This window comes from Tupaia chinensis, unplaced genomic scaffold, assembly GCF_000334495.1.
Source record: "Tupaia chinensis unplaced genomic scaffold, TupChi_1.0 Scaffold142846_1, whole genome shotgun sequence".
In the NCBI taxonomy this organism is placed as follows: Eukaryota; Metazoa; Chordata; class Mammalia; order Scandentia; family Tupaiidae; genus Tupaia; species Tupaia belangeri.
Genome location: NW_006202691.1, coordinates 1734895 through 1750467, shown reverse-complemented (window position 1 = coordinate 1750467; position 15573 = coordinate 1734895). Strand labels below are relative to the sequence as shown.

Below are 15573 nucleotides of genomic sequence, written 5' to 3'. Positions count from 1 at the left end.
TCAGCTCGTCATTCACACTCTCCAGCTTCTCAGACTCCTGGGAAGAAGAAATAGAGGCATGAGGGACAGAGCCCAGGGCCAGGAGAGGGGGAGGTCTGCGGGTGCCGCCTGGATGTGACACCTTGGGGCTCATCGGCTGGGAGAGCCTGCAGAGGGAACTCCATCTGCTCCCTGCTACGATTCCCTACAGGATAAGAGGCAGCACCAGGTTTGGGAAAACACAGATCCTCGAGCAGCCTTTGAACCTGGGGACTTTAGAGAAGCCCTGGAGCTGCCACAGAGGTGAGTTGTGACTCTAATTCTGAGGCCGAAGAACCAACAGTTCAGGGATCCCTTTGCGTGAGTCCAACAGCACACAGGTGGGCTTCTGGACCTGCAAGGGCCTTGGGCGGTGGGAGTGGAAACCAGACCCCTGGTGCTTAGTGTTTGGGGAGTTTCTCATCTCACTGAGAAGGGCATCTCCCCAGGAAAAAAGTATACTCAGCAACACACGAAAGTTCCTGATTTCCACTGACCCCTAAAGACCCCAACAGAACTCAAGAAACCCTGTAGAACCTGGGTTAAGACTCTGGTCTGGCCTGTCCGTGCTTGGGGGAAAGGACACAGCCATCAGAAAGGCTGCTGGGGGCTCGGGGGCTGGTTGGTGGCACGGTGGTCCAACACGACTCTGCCAGGCTGACCACGTAGGAAGGTTCCAGATGTGTGTCTGGAAATTCTCGAGTTCTCTGGGCAAACATGTACCCCCAAACTTGGGACTGACTGAGGCTAGGGGAGGATCATGGAGTCAAGATCCTGTTGGGGGGTGAGGGAGCTGGTAAGTGGCATGGTGGTTAGGGCACTGGACTCCCATATGGCCAACCACAGTTTGTGTCCCAGACCTAGTAGTTTGCTTTCTCACTCCCCTGCCACTGTCACTCTCTGGTCAAATTAAATAATAATAATAATAATAATAAATAAAATTAAATAAATACATTTTTTTTGGAGAGGTTTTCACTATAGGGCGCGTGCGCGCGCCAGACAGACAGAGAGAGACATAGAGACAGCGAGAAATCACCCGCCAAAGGGGATGGCCAAGCCGCAATCCCTTCTCCTCCATTCTCCTCTCGGGATCTTGGGCACGCACGCACACGCGCCCGGCATGAGTTTTAAGCCACCGGGTCTGGGACGCAAACCGCGGTCGACTACGTGGGAGTCCAGCGACATAGCCATTACGCTAACTGCTGGTTCCCAATAAATACATTTTTAGAAAAGATTCTGTTGGGGAGGTTGTCTGTCTTTCTCTCCATCAACACCCTTTTTCTCTCTTTTGCTCATGAAAGAGATAAATAAACCTTGAAAAAAAAATTCCTGGGGACAGCAGGTGGTGTGGTGTTTAAGGTACTGAACTCCCACATGGCCAACTATGGTTCAAGTTCCAGACCTGGTGGCTTGCTTCCTAACCTTCCCTTTCTTTCTTTCTTTCTCTCTGGCTGAATTAAAAAATAGTAACAACATGGGAGGTGGAATGGTGGTTAAGGTGCTGGACTCCCACATGACCGACAGTGGTTTGAGTCCTGGACCTGGTGGCGTGCTTTCTCACTTTTCCTTTCTCTCTCTATCCATCTCTAGCTGGTCAAACTAAAAAATAATAATGACAGTAAGTGGATTGGGGATCAGCAGGTGGTGTGGTGGTTAAGGTGCTGGACACTCCCACATGGCTGACCAGGGTTCGAGTCCTGAATCTGGTGGCTTGCTTTCTCACTTCCTCTCTCTCTCACTCTCACCCTCTGTCTCTCTCTGGTCAAATTAAAAAATAAATGAATGAATAAATAAAATAAAATAATTATAAAAAAATAAATGGAATTAAATAAGTGAATTTTAAAAAAACAATAATACAACAAACAACATTAAATAAATAGCTTTAAAAAATGCCTATAAAAAGAGGGAGACCAGCAGTTAGCGTAATGGTTATGTCACTGGATGCCCATGTAGTCGACCGCAGTTTGCGTCCTGGACCCAGTGGCTTAAAACTCACGCCGGGCATGTGTGCATGCGTGCCCAAGATCCCGAGAGGAGAATGAAGGAGAAGGGACTGCGGTGTGGCCATCTCCCCTGGGGGGTGATTTCTCACTTTCTGTCTCTATGTCTGTCTCTCTCTGTCTGAATGGAGAGCACACGCACCCTATGGCAAAAATCTCTCTCTCTAAAAAAAAAAAATGCCTATAAAAAGAAAGGTTGCTGGGCACAATGGTCTATCCCACTGCCCACAAATGCTGCTCCCTTTGGTATTTCTTGGAGGGCAGGGGGCTGATGAGCCAGGGAAAATGATGCCCGGGTTAAGAACCAGACAGGAATGTAAAGAAACTGTATCACTGCTTGTGGATTAAGGAAAAAACTTGTTTAAAGAGATTAATTAAAGGCTTTCATAGTGAACCAAATGAGAGCTGGCAGCTTCTTTTTCTCAGGAAAATGGGCAAGTGGAACCTCTTCAATGGGCTGGAAGCCGCAGAGCGTGTATGGACTGGCCAGAGCCGCTGGGAGTCTGGGCATCCCATGTTCTTGTGGTTTGTAATTCACACGCCTGCCTTTCACAGACCCGGTCACAGCCACCATGCAGACAGCTTTGCTGCGATGGGCATTTCTGCTTCCAGTTTACAAGGCTGACTGGGAAAACATAACTGGGCGCCTTTCTTTTCTTTTAATTTTGGTTACAAGGCCTGTGTACTTGCCAGAGATAAAGAAAGAGAGAGAGAGAGAGAGAGAAAGTGAGAAAGCACTCCCTGGGGGGTGATCATGTCACAATCTCTCCTTCTTCATGTTCTTCTAAGGATTCAGGGCATGCACACACACGTGTTTTTAAGCCGCGGGGTCCAGGACTTGAACCACGTAGTCAGCTATGTGGAATCCAACCGCTTTAACCACACCACCTGGCTGGTTCAGTAAGGCTCCTTTTGCTAGCTATACCATGTGAGAATGGTGGGGACAGGCATGGGCAAGGGGAAGGGGCAGGCAGAAGCACTCACTTTCTGAAGGCATTCTGTCTTCTCCTTCTTCTTGTTTCGGCACTTGGCGGCTGCAATCTTATTTCTCTCCCTTCGCCTCTTTTTCCTTTCATCTTCTTCAGGGGCTACCTAGAAAATCCAAACGGTGCATATTTAACAGAAGGCAAGAAATACCACCCAACTGAAATACGCTGTCTTTTATTGCCAGCAAAAACTGGCAAACTGAGGCAGCCCTGAGGCTAAGGGACTCAGAGAAAAAATAAAGCCCTAGACTTTAGTGTGGAACTCCTCTGCACACATCTCCACACTTGAGAAAGAATAATGAAATCAAAGAACTCTTAGCTAATATAGAACTATATCAGGAATATCAGTAAAGTAAAATTTAACCTAATTTAAAATGCATTTGGATTTTAAAATAAAGGATATAGTGGTTAAAGTGCTGGACTCCCATATGGTTGACCATGGTTCAAGTCCGTGACCTGGTAGCTTACATTCTCACTCACTCTCTCTCTCTCTCATGAGCACATGTGCCCTACAAATTAAAATAATAATAATACATAAAATTAAGAATAAAAGAAATTGGGACCATCAGGTGGCATGGTGGTTAAGGTTCTAGACACTCCCACATGGCCGACCATGGTTCGAGTCTTGGACCTGGTGCCTTGCTTTCTCACTTTCCCTCTCTCTCTCTGTGTATATATGTCTCTCTCTGGTCAAGTTACAATAAATAAGTGAATAAGTAAAATTAAAAAAAAAGAATAAAATAAATTAAGAGTTTGATATTTAAATTGGCAACTGTTGGTACTAATTATTTAAAGCAAGAGACAGAGTCTGTTCGGTAAATAATGGCCTCTCTCCTAGAACAGAACTGATCTCGGGAGTATCACCTAGTCACTCTTTCTTCTACCTCTTCTTCTTTAAGTTCCAAGGACAACCCCAGTTCTCTCTGGATTCACTTGGCATCACAGCACCACCTTCCCAAATTTAGAAGCACTGGAGCTTAATCAGCCTATGTGTTGGGTGCCCCCTGCAGATGGTGAGCTAGCACCATCCATTGATTCAGCCAACAAATAAACACTGACGTCCCCTGTGCCAGCCCTGGGAATCTTCTGAGAACAAAACCTACCCTATTTTTTAACATAAAATTTATTTTGTAAATCTTACTTTACACACTCTATCTTTATTAAATACATAAATAAACAATCACACAATTTATTTTAAGGAGGGAATTGTTACCCGACATATTAATCAGCTCTCTATGTTAATATTAGAGGTATGGAAATACACCAGATAATCTGAAGTAGACTGTGCTTTAATTATAAAAACAAGTAGTGACCAATATGCCCCAAACTAAAATAAATCAGACAAATCAAATGTAAGTCAGTTAATGGCTTAACCAACAGTTTATGCAGCTTACCTTTCCCTTTTAATCTGTGGGGTGTGTGTGTGTGTGTGTGTTGATTTTAGACATATACATAGGTGGGAAAGGGAGGTTCACTTAGATCCTGAGTTTGTTTGTGACCAATGGGGGATCAGCAACATCCCGCCACTCAACTGAACTTAGAGACCAAAGTCCCAGCTGGGAAGAAGTACCCACAAGGTGCCTAGTGGGTGACAGTTGAGGCTGTCAGTGTCAGACCCCTTAACATCACTTGTCACTGCACTGGACAGAGGGACACCTCAACCTCAAACCAAAGCGCTCCCAGGATGCCATAATCACCCAGCCTGACCGAGAGCCTCCCTGCTCATACGGATGGCTGCCCTGGTCTCATGTCTGCTCTTGCTCTCAGGGTCATTCTCAACAAGGCAGCCAGGGTGATCACTTAAAACGATACGCTGGACCACGTTGCTCCTCCACTCAAAAGCCCTCCAAAGGCTTTCTCATCTCACAATGATTAGCAGACACTGCTTTGCTTGGACTGAGATGGAAGGCCTTGCAATTTAGAGAAACAAAGCCCAAGAGGGAAAAATGGAGAGTGCAAGCACCCCCATCACATCTTGGACCCCAGAACCACACAGGCACACCTTGAAGCTCTAGACGAAACCGGTTTTGTCTCCCAGCTTCACTGCTTATTATGGGCGAGTTACCATACTCTCTGAACCTCAGTTTCCTCATTTGCAAAATGAGATCAATAGCACTGTCTACCTAATAGGGTTGCAGTGAAGACCAAATTAGTTAAGGGTGTGAAGTGCTCTGCCCAGTGTTTAGCTTTGTGATTATTCACCTCACCAGCATTATCTTCTTCAAGAACTCAGCATTTCCTCTGCAACCGTGTGATATTCTGGATGGGGGTGAGGGATTAGAGTTTGCTCCTAGGGTAGTAGTTGAAAGTAGAATAAATCCACGAGGGATCGACTGTCCAGGATGGAAATGACTTTCTAAAGACCATTTAGTTCCAGTCCCTCTTAGGAGGGAATGGAGGGAGAGAGACCAGTAGTAAAGTGCCCAGAAAGGCCTTAGGAGTCCCCAGCTCATTGTCACCAGAACAATAGGCTATAAAACCCATAAACCCAGGCCCTGGTTCCCTTTCCTGTGTTGTCTCCTGGCCACAGCTGTGGCTTCCCAGAGGTGACTGAGATCTGGGAAACAGGACCTCGTCCTGACTCATGGGTCAGCTCTATTACCCCTCACCCACCCATGCAACCCAGATGCACAGGATGCCCAGGGGTTCTACAGACTCAGTGTCTTATTCCTAAGATGACAACTACATAACCAAGGGGGGCAGTAAATTCAACTAGGTGTGCTGGTGCATCCTCTTCCCCCGCAGGTCATCAGTGTGTTAAACTGACCGTGGTGACCTTGGTGAACACAGAACCTGAGCAAGCGAGATGGGTGGCTTTCATGACAGACTGCCCACTTATTCCTCTGTAAGACCTTCCCGATGTCCTTCCAAAATGCTTTCTTTCTTGCTATGAGAATTCTACTACTTCTACTACCCTCATGGTACTTAATTAGAAAAAAAACAAATCTGCCCGAGTGCCCCATGGTCCACCTGCACTGTCCAGGACTGGACTGACACTGCTGAGCCCTTTGTGGGGAATGCTACCTCGCTCTGCGACCTCCTCTGAGGTTAGTCCCCACTGATGCCCATGGGTACTGTGTCCTGGCAGGTCTTGGCTACTATTCTCTTGGCCAGGCTCTCTGCTGGACCGCTAATAAAAGGCACCTCATTTAACCCTCAGATCAGTCCTAGGCAGGAGTCCTTATACAATCATAAGATTTTCAACCAGTTACCTTTTTAAAATTTTATTTATTATGATCATTTTTCTTATAATTTGCTATAGTGCACATGCACTCACGAGAGAGAGAGATAGAGAGAATGAGAGAGAAAGTGAGAAAGCAAGTTACCACCAGGTCCAGGACTCGAACTCTGTTGACCAAGTGGGAGTCCAGCACCCCAACCACCATGCCACTTGCTGGCCCTACACCCGTTTTTTTTTTTTTTTTTTTTTTTTTTTTTTTTTTTAATGTCAGAAAGTGTACATGAGAGAGAGAGAGGGAGGGAGAGAAAGCTCCTCCCAACAGGGCCTGGTCATGCCACAATCCGCCTTCCTCTACCTCCATCCCGTCAGGATCCTAGACAGGTATGTGCTCATCTAGCATGTTTTTCAAACTGCCAGAGCTGGGACTTGAACCCTGGTCAGTCATGTGGGATCCAGCTTCCTCTACTTCACCACTCTGCTTAAGCATTTAACTACTGCATGATAAGCCCTGCCCCCAGTCACTTTTAAAACTCATTCTAATGGGCCAGTTCCATCATCCCTTGTCCAAAGGCTGCAATCATGCAGTAAGTAAGTGTGACATGGAGGGAAGCAGGAGGGAAAGGCCAACACAAAGGTGAGAGCTGGGCTCCGACACCCGTGAGCCACCACAGCATGGCTTACAACCACCTTCAGGTAGTTCTCGCCATGTTGGCCATTCCAGGCATCTTACAAAAGGTTGCTACATGGGGAACAGGGCAACCCGCCACAGAAGTAAAGACACCGGGCACCAAGGCTAGGAGTATTGCTGCAGGGAAGAGTGGGGCTGAATGCCTCGTATTTTGCACTGTCAGGACTCTAGGTCCTGGTAGTGGTGAAAATAACCACCATACTCTGCTTCTTCAGACTCCACACAGAAGGCGACCTCATCCCACCTCATGCCTTTAAATGCCATCTCTGTGCTTATGACTTACAACTGCATGTCTCTAGCCCTGACCCCCTCTGCACTTCAGGCCCACACACCCAGCTGCCAGCCCAACATCCCCACGGGGGAGGAGGACAGGACGGAACTTCTGCTCTTGTTGCTGCCCAAGAGCCAACAGTCTCCATCTCAGTAGCAAAGGAACACTCCATTCTTACAGTTGTGCAGGCCAGAAGATTCAGAGTCACCCTGGAGTCCTCTCTTCCTCTCACACCCCACACTAGCCTGTCAGTAAATTAGCATGGCCTTCAGGTCAGGTGCAAGAGCCCACCATGTCTCGGCCCCTTGAGTCCAGCCTGACCCGAGCCTCCCTGCTTATCCTGCCCTGGTCTTGCTTCAGCTCTTGCCCTCAAGGCCCATTCTCAACAAGACAGCCAAGGTGATCATTTAAAATGATAAGCCGGACCATGCGGCTCCTCTGCTCTAAAGTCCTCCAAGGCCTTCCCATCTCACTCTGAGCACCCAGCCATATATTTGAAATAGTCTATAAGGCCCCACCCAATCCACTCTTATTTCCCTCCTTCCTCACCCTCTGTCCCCCCGAATTGGACCACATTCACACCTCAGTGCCCTTCATCTTTTCTGCCAAGATACCCACATGTTCCCTCCCTCTCCTCCTTTAAGGGTCTGCTCAAGGTCCCTATCAATGAAGCCTTCCCTGACCTCCTAATTTAAAGCAGAATCCCACCCCTCCGCACTCCCCCAGACCCCCTCCCTGCTTTGTCTCCTCTGCATCTGTCTCTCATATCACGCATGCTCGCTCTGTTTGGCCGCGTCCTCCCAGTACAAGGTCAGCTCCCCGAGGGCAGTGGTTTTGTCTGTTTAGCTCCCAACGATAGCCTCCTGCTTAGAACACGCCTGGCACACGCTAGGTGTGCGATAAAACCCTCTGAAAGAATAAACGCCTGCGCAGAACCCACCTCGGCTTTCATGACTGACATCTCGAGGGGTCTGTCGCTCACAGTGACTGACTCCAGTGCAGAGGACATCCGGTGGCAGAGGTGCTTGTTCTGGATGGCAAACCTCAGCTCTTCCTTGACAAAGGGTGTCAGGTTAGCAAAATCCTCAAAAACCAGTGACCCAGGAGGGGACAGGCATGGGACGATGGCGGTGGCACTCACTTCTGAGGCAGAGACCTGGCCTGGGTGTTGAAGCATCATTTTGCTGAAAGACACAGTAAAATCCAAACTACTTCAGGGGTTCTGGGGCATGATATCAGGTACTCCCAACAACCCCTCCAACTTTCAACACCATAGCCCACGCCCCACCATAGCCCACGCCCCACCATAGCCCACGCCCCACCATAGCCCACACCCCACCATAGCCCCACGCCCCACCCTGCACCTCCAACAGGAGCGCCTTGCCCCCTGGAAAGTCTCCTAAGCCCTTAGGCTTCTGTTTTGCTTTCGTTTCATGCCATCCTCATCTTACGTAAAACAGGTTCTTAAAACGCACACCACAGGGAACCAGCAGTTAGCGTAATGGCTATGTCTCTGGACTCCCACGTAGTCGACTGCGGTTCGTGTCCCGGACCCGGTGGCTTAAAACTCACGCCGGGCGCATTTGCATGCGTGCCCAAGATCTCGGGAGGAGAATGGAGGAGAAGAGATTGCGGCGTGACCATCCCCCCTGGGGGGAGATTTCTCGCTTTCTGTCTCTATGTCTCTCTCTGTCTGTCTGGAGAGCGCACGCGCCGTACTATAGTGGAAAAAAAAAAAAAAACCTCTCAAAACAAACAAACAAAAAAAAAACGCACACCACAAAGATGTGGATAAAATGCCTAACTGATGTTTATAAGAGTTGACAGTTCAGGCGATTCTGAACACACAAGAGCTGTTAGTTTTGGCTGGTGTGTTTATATGCAAATGTTGCGTCAGAGTCCTGGAAGAGGAAGAGCACTTGCAAAAAAAAAAAAAAAAAAAAAAAAAAAAAAAAAAGAGTGAAACCATTCTGTAGCCCCGCTTTCGGTCTCCTTTTCAAAAAGGAACTTGGAAATCAAGCTGAGAGTATCAGTGAGAAGTCAAAATGAAGAGTGTGGATCCTTGAATTTAGGAAATATATGGCTGAAGCTTCTCCCCCAGGAAGTTAGGTCCCAGTGATGATAATGAGGACGGTAACTGCAGGTAGGTGTTCCTTCACCAAGACCCTGGCAGATGGTAGGGTGACCAGGGGCTCAGTAGCCTGTTCCGAAGGTTAAGGTTAGTGAAGCAAAAGACCTCCAAGTCAAGGAAGGTGAGCAGCTAAGTTGTGAGCATCCTTGAGGGGTGTTGGTCAGCCTTTGTATTGTAGGGAGAAGCTTGAGTGGTGGCCTTGGGGGATCTGGGACTGGCTCAGGCTCTAAGATGTGGTGTGGCTTGGGACGGTCACTCTAGCTCTCTGAGTCTTAGTCTCCACCTGGAAAATAACTCAGAGCTCCTGCAGCTCAGAGATCAAGTCTACACCATCTCTTTATCCCAGATCCCGCCCAGCACCTAGCTGCTGGTCAGTACCTGCTGGCCACATTCCCAACTGAGTAAGTGAAGGGGGTTGGGGTGATCAGAGCAAATGGCCGACGGGGTCTCTCTATCTCTACTGTTTGCTAGCGTAGTGAACCCAAAGGGGGAGTCAAAGGGAAATACAGGGTAGAAATAGTAACAGTTTCATGGTTGCTACTTGGATTAGTCCTCACCCCCCATGACTTATCCTGCCATGTACTCTCTCCAGTGGTGACCACTACCCCCCTCGTGGCAACCGTCCTCCAGGGTGGGGGCTTTCTGGGCAGGCGGTCCACTAGGACACCCTATCAGTCAGGGACCTGGGTTAGCAGGCCCAGCCAGATGGAAAGTCCTCTGGCAAATCTCTGACATTTAAGGAGAGCCTCTTCCACGCCAGAAGCCTACGTGTACAGTCCCGTTCAGTCCTCTCGAGAACCCAGTGAGTTCGGTTTTAGGCCCATTTGATCCGTGAGGTAACTGAGGCTTAGATAAACCAAGTGATTTGCTCAAAACTAAGAATTAATATGGGGCAGCATCAGGATTTGGAATTAGGTTTGTTGGGCCCCAGAACTCATGCCCCTAATTTATACATGAAAAAACAAACAAGTATTATTTTATTATTATTGAAAAAAAACCAGAGCAAATTTTGGGGGGAAGGGTTAGGCATGGGGTTAGGTAGGGAGGCTGGACCAAAGCTGTGGAAGGGAGACTAAGCGAAGATCCCTGGGGAAACTCGAGCTCTGTTTGATGAATCACAGCTCTTTCTATGTTGGGATGGTCGGGATGTAGCCAGCCTGCTCTAGCACTCTGAGGTCTGGGGTCAGAAGACAGCTATGAAGCCCCCTTGCTCAGTGACATGTTGTCACTCTGCTTCTGTGGTGGCTTCTTTCTCCTCTGTAACAGAGGGCTGGTAACAGCCACTCCATTTTCCCAGAGAGCTGTATAAGCCAGGGAACTAACATGTGAATATACCCTGGGAGAACTCTGCATCCAGGAGGTGCCTCCCAAGGATCTCCCCAGCCCAGGGCTGACTCTTAGACAGAGGCTCTGTGGGGTCCAGGTGGGAAGGTGGCTGGTCACCTTCTCTGATCACAAACATTTCTAAATAGAACTCCCTGACCTCCCTAGAGTTCTCACATACATGGACGGTGGCGAGAATTCTGAGCCAGTGAATGCTGCTCTTGACTTGTTGAAGAAGCCCAAGATATGTATATAATTCTCTTCCCAAAGCCCTGTGTCATGAGTCAGAACTAAGCTTTTCTCAATTTAATCTTTTTGTTTGTTTTTAAGAGAGAAATTTTTGCTATAGGGTGCATGCACTCGTCAGAAAGACAGAGAGACAGAAAGTGAAAAATCACCCCCCCCCAGGGGGGATGGCCACACTGTAATCCCTTCTCCTCCATTCTCTGCTCAGGATTTTGGGCACGCACACACACGTACTCAGCATGAATTTTAAGCTGCAGGTTCGGGACTCGAACAAGGATTGACTACCTGGTAGTCCAGTGACATAACCATTATGCCATCTGCTGGTCCCTCAATTTAATCTTCTAAAATTAGGATCCTGGGAGGGAACTTCTCTGTGTCAGGTGAAACCATCCTTCTAAAGTCAGAGGCTTAAGATTCTGCCATGCAATTATGTCTCCTCTCTCTTTCCAAGTTTATTAAAAACCCAATCGGCCAGGGATGGAATTCAGGGTTACCACTGGGCTGCTTTGTTGGGAGGACTGGATGGCTTCTTCTTCGTGGTAGTTTGAATTCCACTGCAGTTGAGTGTCTATTTTGCCACCGACCAAGTTTATTAATGAGCTCTCAGGGTTTGGGGTCTGCTGTTTGGGACTTTCATTTTGTCCTGCTTAGTGTAAAGTCAGCAGACCTGATGAAAGAAACTGAAGAATGTCAGCGGTATGGAATGTTTTTATGAAAAACTTCGGGTGGGCTCCACTGGGGACAGAAATGGGTTGTAAAAATGTTCAAAGCCTTTCAGAAAAGAAAGCAGTAATATCTGTAGGGATTTGGACTTTCTCTGTACAGGGTTAGAACAGCTTCTTGGGGTACCTTCTTGTTACTTCTTTACTCAATCTTTTAAAGTATGATTCAGCCTAGATTCAGGGTATGTCCCCACAAGGAAAATGAAGTTACACCTTCAGGCGATTTTTCAGAAAGTTGAGAGCTTCTAACATCCTCTTCATTTTCGTCAAAGAAAAACACTGTTTTGGGGGGGACCTTAGAAGATCTGAGCTGACTTCCCACATTGACCGTGAAATTATTCAGACATTCCACAAAGAACTTGCATTTTTCTTCTGCTTTGTTATTTTCTATCAGAAGTCATGTCATATCACTGAGAGTTTCATCACTTTAAAGAAAGTGAAACTTTACTTATGTATTTCTTAACTGGAAATGCAGCTCCCAGATTTCCTAGTAGCTGTAACTACATTGAAATTTCACTTTTAGTTTTCATCTCTTTCCACTAATTGCCACTCACTAATCATCGTACGGTTCCAGGAAATCAATACTGGCCTTTCACTAACTCTCTATATCTTGGCATTTTCTCCCAGTCCACTGAAGGCTGTAGATATAAGGCTGGGCTTCAGGTCAGAGACAGTTCCAGGCCCGTCCCTGCCACTCACAAGTAGGGAACCCATTCACAGGCCACTTAGGCTTTGGGCGCTTCAGTTTCCTCATCTGTAAAATGAGATCAAGACTGCCAACCCTAATTCTCTCAAAGGGTTGCCAAAAGAACATAGGAGATTGGGACCAACAGTGGGCATAATGGCTATGTTGCTGAACTTCCATGAAGTCAACGGTGGTTCAAGTCCCTGACCTGGTGGCTTAAACTCATCCCAGGCACGTGTGTGTGCATACCCAAAATCCTGAGAGGAGAATGAAGAAGGGATTGTGCATGACCATTCCTCCTGGGGGGTGATTTCTCACTTTCTCTGTCTCTCTCTGTCTTTCTGGTGAGCGCACGTGCCCTCTAGCAACAAAACAAAACAAAACAAAACAAAACAAAACAAACAAAAACTCTAAAAAAAATGCTCCCACATGGCCGACCACGGTTCAAATCCTGGACCTGGTGGTTTGCTTTCTCACCTTCTCTCTCTCTCTCTCTCTGTGTGTGTTCTCTGGAAAAATCAAAAATGAGTGAATGAATAAATAAAGTTAAATAAATAATAATAATAATAAAAAAAACCAGAAAACCATGAGAGATTTACACACACACTGGGAGTCATAATTACTGTGACTTCACTTTCCCCAATTCAGGGGGACTCACTCTCTTGTTGTCAGTTCAGCTTAGTCCTATCAGTCAGGAATTAACTAGAATCCTAAAGAAATTCAGGTCAGTCACAAGCTCTTTTGCACTTTGATTAACTCCTGCCGTACCAGGTGAACTCCATCTGGCTCTTTGCTGACACCAGCACTTCCCCCCTAGCGTTCCATCCTTGAGTGACAGCCAGTTCTCACATGTGGAGCCTCGTCCCCTGCCAGGTAACACAGGGAGCATCTGACATTGTCTTGTGTCCGGCCAGTTTTAAAAAGGAAGGAATCATGGGCTCTCTAGTAGGGATCACAGAACACCCAATGTTACAGTCACCCGGGTCACAGCGTCATTTTGCCATTGAGCAAGTGAGGTCCAGGAAGGTGGAATGATGTGTCTGAGGCCATAAACCCGGGGAGCAGCCGAGCCCAGGCCACACTGCTGACCATCAACCTACTGGTCATTTCGCTTCATCACCACTGAGGATCCATCACCTCACAGGGGGTCAACCCACAAGGCAGTAGGAGTACTGGATGCCACATAGGAGACTTGCACAGAGCTAACAGGGAGGAGTTGGAAAGGAGCTTTGGAGAGAAAGGAATTCCTTAGTGGTTAACGGCAAAGAGGAAGAGGGAGAAAGAAAAAGGGGGGAGAAAGGAGTGGGACTTCAGACAGAAGAACTGGAAGGCTCCCAGAGCTCCGCAGGTGCTGAGTGCTACGGCCATGGGGTATGGCCTTCATTGCTGTCTCTTAAACCAGCCAGACAACCCCCAGCCCACTCCGCCCTTGTACAGGATAGCCTCAAAGCAAGAGCCCATATGTTATAACAATATGGAGCAACAAATGCTAAATGCTAAATCAAGGGGGACAGGAATATTAATCTCTCCTCCAGTTTAGGTTGGGGAGACAGAGGCCCCAAACAGAAGATGTGATTGTCACCACACTGAAATGGGAACACTGGGAGAACATCTAGAGTTTCTTTTCTCTCTCTCTTTTTTTTAAAGAATGACTTTACTTACGTTTTTTTTTTTTTTAATTTGACCAGAGAAGGAGGGAGGGGGAGAGAAAAAGCGAGAAAGCAAGGGGTCAGAACCGGGACTCAAGCACAGTTGGCCATGTGGGAGTCCAGTGCCCTTAACCACCAGCCAACTGCCGTTCGCCGCCATACCCCACGGCCATAGCAGCCAGCACCTGCAGCAGCTCTGGGAGCCTTCTCATTTTTCTTTCGGTAATTCACTCCTTTCTCTCCCTCTTTTTCTTTCTCCCTCTCCCAAAAAACATCTAGATCTTTTGCTCCCATTTTTCCCCCTGGCTCTATCAAGAATTTAGTAACTCATTTACTTGTCAGAAAACATATATGTTCTATGTAATGAAAGCAGGGAAAAGAAAATTAGGAGGAAAGGAGCCCAACCGAGTGATGAAAATGGGGGTGAGGCAGGAAAGTAAGTGGGGGAAGTGGAAAAGATACCCCACAGAGAAAACCTCCCCACCTCCCTGTCGGGGTGACAGGTCAGTGACATTAGATAGAGACCCCCTTGTTCAAGTTCCCCTTCCTCTCAACTACACCACCTCTAAAATCTTAAAACCTTCAGGCCGAAAGGCTCGTAGTGACCACCCGTCCGACCACCACATCGTGTTGGCAAACAGGCAGAGGGGGCGCCTAGTGTCCGGGTGTCCGTATTTCCCAGTTAGGGGTACCGAGGTTTAAGGACATCGGGTGTAGTATAACCTCTTAAAATCCTGGCACTACCACAATGTCATTCTCTTAAATATCTGTACGGGTGACAACACACCCGCCCTTCTCCCCACGGTGGGCAGCCGCTGACGCTAAGTAGAGAAATCCGAACGAAGATCAGTTCAAAGAAAAGCCAGAGTGAAAGTCGCAGGTACGAGAGAGAAAAGCGTGAGAGGTTGGGACAGGAAGTCCCGGGTCCAGGAGCCTGACAACAAACAGCCTGTCCCGGGAGCCCTCTCTGTTCTCCGCCCCGGGCCAGCGCTACACCGGCGCTCGCCACCTCCAAACTTAGGCTAACTTTCACTCCCCGCTCCTTTCGCAGTCGGAACCTAGAGCGCTCTGGGAAGCTCAGAGCGACCCCCCGCGGCCGCGCCCCCGACCCCGGCCCGCCCACCCCTTCTCCATTCATTCGGCTCAGCGCCCCCGGCCGCGCTTCCGCAAGCCCCCGGCTTCGCGCTGGTCGGCCGACCTCGCCAACGATCTGCGCCCGAGCCGCGGCGCCGGGACACGAAGCGCGCGCGAGAGCGGGACAGCGATCGGGATAGGTTCGGGCACCCCCGCGCACCACCACCCACTCACCCACCTCCTACCCGAGCGGGGTAAGAAAGCGCCGACGGCGGAGAGGATCTGCGCTCCGAGGGCGGCTGCGGCGAGGGCGCCCGACCTTCCCCGTCATCTGGAACCTTTCGCTCCCCAAGTCAAAAGAGAAAGTTCTTTCACTTTGTGGGAAACTTTTCCTAAGCGCTGAGGAGCAGCGGCGGTGGGAAGAAGTTCCGCCCGAGTTATTCCGAAGCCAGAGGCTAGGGGCGCGGGTCCCGGGTGGGTCCAGGGTCGGGGGACTGGTGACCAGAGGGGCGCCAAGGGAAGGGAAGCGAGTCGCGCTCGCGCTCACTCCCTCGGCTCCAGCGCTCACCTCCAGTCTCCGCTCGGGGCGGCCAGGGTCC

General features: G+C 48.6%; 1 protein-coding gene across 1 annotated transcript in view; it reads right to left on the bottom strand.

Annotated features, from left to right (window-relative positions):
* The window catches only part of ATF3 (activating transcription factor 3), a gene marked incomplete in the record, with an annotated part of 15284 nt that extends 1403 nt beyond the window's left edge, over window positions 1–13881 (bottom strand). Inside the window, 5 exon segments of the mRNA XM_027766373.1 lie at window positions 10–37; window positions 3003–3110; window positions 8085–8198; window positions 8286–8328; window positions 13020–13881. Of these exon segments, the coding sequence (XP_027622174.1) occupies window positions 10–37; window positions 3003–3110; window positions 8085–8198; window positions 8286–8328; window positions 13020–13033 (307 nt within the window).
* Between the last annotated feature and the right edge of the window lie 1692 nt (window positions 13882–15573).